General features: G+C 57.2%; 1 protein-coding gene across 1 annotated transcript; it reads right to left on the bottom strand.

Moving 5' to 3' along the window:
- Window positions 1–458: 458 nt before the first annotated feature.
- On the bottom strand, window positions 459–2,729 carry LOC135898141 (trichohyalin-like). The gene has a single exon (XM_065426900.2). The coding sequence runs from the start codon at window positions 2,727–2,729 to the stop codon at window positions 459–461; it is 2,271 nt and encodes a 756-aa protein (XP_065282972.1).
- Between the last annotated feature and the right edge of the window lie 480 nt (window positions 2,730–3,209).

The following is a 3,209-nucleotide window of genomic DNA, read 5'->3' as shown; positions in this document are numbered from 1 at the left end:
AAAGAACGGCGAATTGCGCTGACATTAAGCCACCACGTGCGCTATGTTCACAGACGATCCGCTCGTTTCAAGCACATCCACCATAAAATACATCGTAATGAATCTTGATAGTTTTGCGGCCAATTGTCCGATAAGTAGAGGTGATTCCCGCCTCTCTAGCGCTAATTTTCAAGCAACTCGGCACGACAAATAATATATGTGGTGCCTTTTTGCAAGGTAGCTTCACTGCACATATATGCTAACTGCGGAGAAGCTGCGTAGCTACTTCGCTGCACTTATCGTTTGCCAAACCATAAGGGGTGGGCTGATGTCATTTGTCGTCCTCGGTGCATTCTACTAGGCCGGTTTGGTTGTTCTGCAACGGACGCTTACTGGATGAAAAATATGGGTCCGCTGCAGCGCGTCCCAGTTCAGACGGTGTCCAAGCGCGCGCACACTCGATTTACCGCGGCGCGTCCCTAGCGAAACCTGCCACCGCCACGGGATGGAGGTCCCCAGCCGTCCCGCGGGTCTCCGGTCGTCTCAGTGTAGCGCTTCACGTCATCCCAGCTTAGAGGGCGACTGGCGCCTCGCGTCGACGCAGCTGGTCGCTCCGAATCCCTGAGCAACAGATCGCGCGTCCTGAGCCCGTCCTGCAAGCCCGTTCTACTCGAAACTGAGCAAGGCGCCGGTCGCAGACGGCCCCTCATCAAGACCTCGTCGAGGAAGCCGCTGGGAGGGACCGCAGCACCGCGGTCGGCGGCCATCCTCTGCTCGGCCAGCGCTCGACGCAGGGTGTCGTTGTAGCGGCGCTGCTCCTCGAGTCGCTCGCGCCGCTGCCTCTCGAGGCGCTCCCTGCGCTGTTGCTCGAGGCGCTCCTCGCGAAAGCGCTCTTCGAGGCGCAGTCGTTCTTGCTGGCGCAGCCGCTCCTCCTCGAGCTCGCGCCGCCTTCGCTCCTCCTTGCGGGCCCGCTGTTCGCGCCGCAGCCGCTCCTCCTGGCGCAGGCGCTCTTCGCGTCGCAGCTTCTCCTCCCGCAGCTGCTTCTCCTCTAGGCGCAGCCTCTCTTCTTGGCGCACACGCTGCTCGCGGCGTAAGAAGTCCTCCATGCTAATGGTCGGCACCGGCTGAGCACAGCCGAACGACAGCGGCCCCAAGTGCGCTTGCGCGCGGCACGTGGGGCAGTAGCCACTGGTAGCCGCGGGAAACGCAGAGTTCGCCTGGGCAGCCCCGCAATACGCGCCCACCATCGCTGGTGGCATCGGGTACGGCTGCGGAAAGGACATAGAAGCTGGGAACAACGGATGTTGGGGTCTCTGGTAGGGGCTTTGGAGGTTCGGTTGATAGGCGTTATAGTAGACGTCTTGTCCCTGCACTGCCGGGCGGTATAGTTGCTGTGCGGAATACGGAGGAATACCACCGCCGTCGGTGTTGGCCTTGTCGGTTTTTTGCTTGAAGCGCGAGTTCTGCTTGGGCCCGAAATTACGAACCTCGTACCATTCGTCTCCGACAGGGCCTTCGTCACCACGGCGCAAGCGACGTCGCCAAATTCTGCTTTTTCCTTGAACCGCCTTCATCCGCGACTCATCCATGTGACTAGGCCAGCAGGATCCGCAACAGGGACACGTTCCCGTCTCCTTCTCTTCGCTGTCTAGCGCTGGCAGGTACGAGTCTTCCGCGTCGCTAGTCGGGGTCTCATTCTTCTTTTCTGCGTCAATCTCGTCGTCGTGTTGCTTTTTCTCACTAGCGGTGGTTGTCTTATGCCTTGAACTGGGCTGCGCACCTGACTTACGAGCGTTCGGCTTGCCGTACTTTCGCGTTTTCGAAGTGGAACGTGTCGTGCGACGGATTATAACTCCACCGCGTCCTTGGCGCAAGTCGTGGGGGTCCGGCTCTAAGACTTCTTCAGTGATCTCTTCGTAATAATCTTCGGAGTCCGTGGAGTACTTCTCTTCGCCCTCCAACGTGCCGGCGACGATTGCAGGTGTCTTGTCTGGGCCTTTCTCTTGCGCCACCTGCTTTGCGTGGCCTTTTTTCGCAGAGGTGGGACGTGCATTCGGCTCAGTTGCGAACTTCCTTTCCTTCACCACAGCGTTTGCTTCGCGCTCTCTGAAGTCACCAGGCCCACGAGTCTCGTCCGCCTCTTTTTCGGCTTTCCTATGTCGTACCGGATGTTCCGAGGGCTCTTTCCGGGTCGACCTTCGGGCATGCTCGGTTCTCGTATCACGGTCGAGGTTCTCGCGATAATCCCTTTCGGACATCAAGCGCCTCGATTCTCTCTTGGGCACCACCGGCTCTGGCTTGCGGGCTTTCCCCTTGCTCTTGGAAGCCGACCTTCCTTCGTAACCAGCACCGATGGAGTTGGTGTCGTATTCCAGGCTGGGTTCGTCGTCAGGCTGCTTTTCAGTTACAGAAGCCCTATGTCGGCTGGACCGCTCGAGTATCCTTGGCTCGGCCCTTTCAGCCCTCGTGCGATCGTCGCGCTGATAGCCTAAATCTTTCGCCTGAGCTCTGTCCTTGCCCCTTGCCTTGTCCGACGAAGGACTGTAATGCGGGCGATCATCTTCCTCCACAATAGACCGCGTTCGTTCCAATTCGGTGCTCCGCCTAGTGTCGGTTCCCCGCCTGCTTGCGTTGTCGGACCTTATTCTTTCAGCGCCAGGTTCGTGTTCGTCGCCTCTCTTCTGTTCGGTCCCTGCCCTTGTTTCGAGACCACCTCTATTCCGGTATGCGTGATCCGTATCGGCAGCCATGATTTGTCAGCCTTCGGTCGAGGAGCCCGCTCCTTTCTGATTGTCGAGCACCGTTGCCGGTCGCGCCTCCCCGCCTCTACTCTGCACAGGCCTGGCTCACCTATTTGTCAGAATTGGCCGACGCATTCGACGTGCAGGTCACGGAGCCCAGCCTCAGGCCAGTCACGAAGACAGCAGGCCTACAATTATAGCTAGTCATTCCACGCGCTCTCGGGCAGGAAGAACGCGCCACGCGTGCGTATGACCTTCTTCTTTCACCGCCGTTTATCTGGTTTTATTTATTTATTTATTTATTTATTTATTTATTTATTTATTTATTTATTTATTTATTTATTTAATAATGCGCTAGCTTTCCTTGGGCACGTTACGCACTTTCCGGGGGGTATCTATTTGTGGTTTTGTCTAACCGTTTTCTCGCTTGCATGGCGTGAGAAAGTGTTTTGAAAAGGTGGTAGAAACTGGAAGAGGTGGTTTGTTTGT

Source organism: Dermacentor albipictus, chromosome 3, assembly GCF_038994185.2.
Source record: "Dermacentor albipictus isolate Rhodes 1998 colony chromosome 3, USDA_Dalb.pri_finalv2, whole genome shotgun sequence".
Taxonomy (NCBI): Eukaryota; Metazoa; Arthropoda; class Arachnida; order Ixodida; family Ixodidae; genus Dermacentor; species Dermacentor albipictus.
Note: the sequence above shows the minus strand (reverse complement) of the source record. Positions and strands in the feature narration are given on the sequence as shown.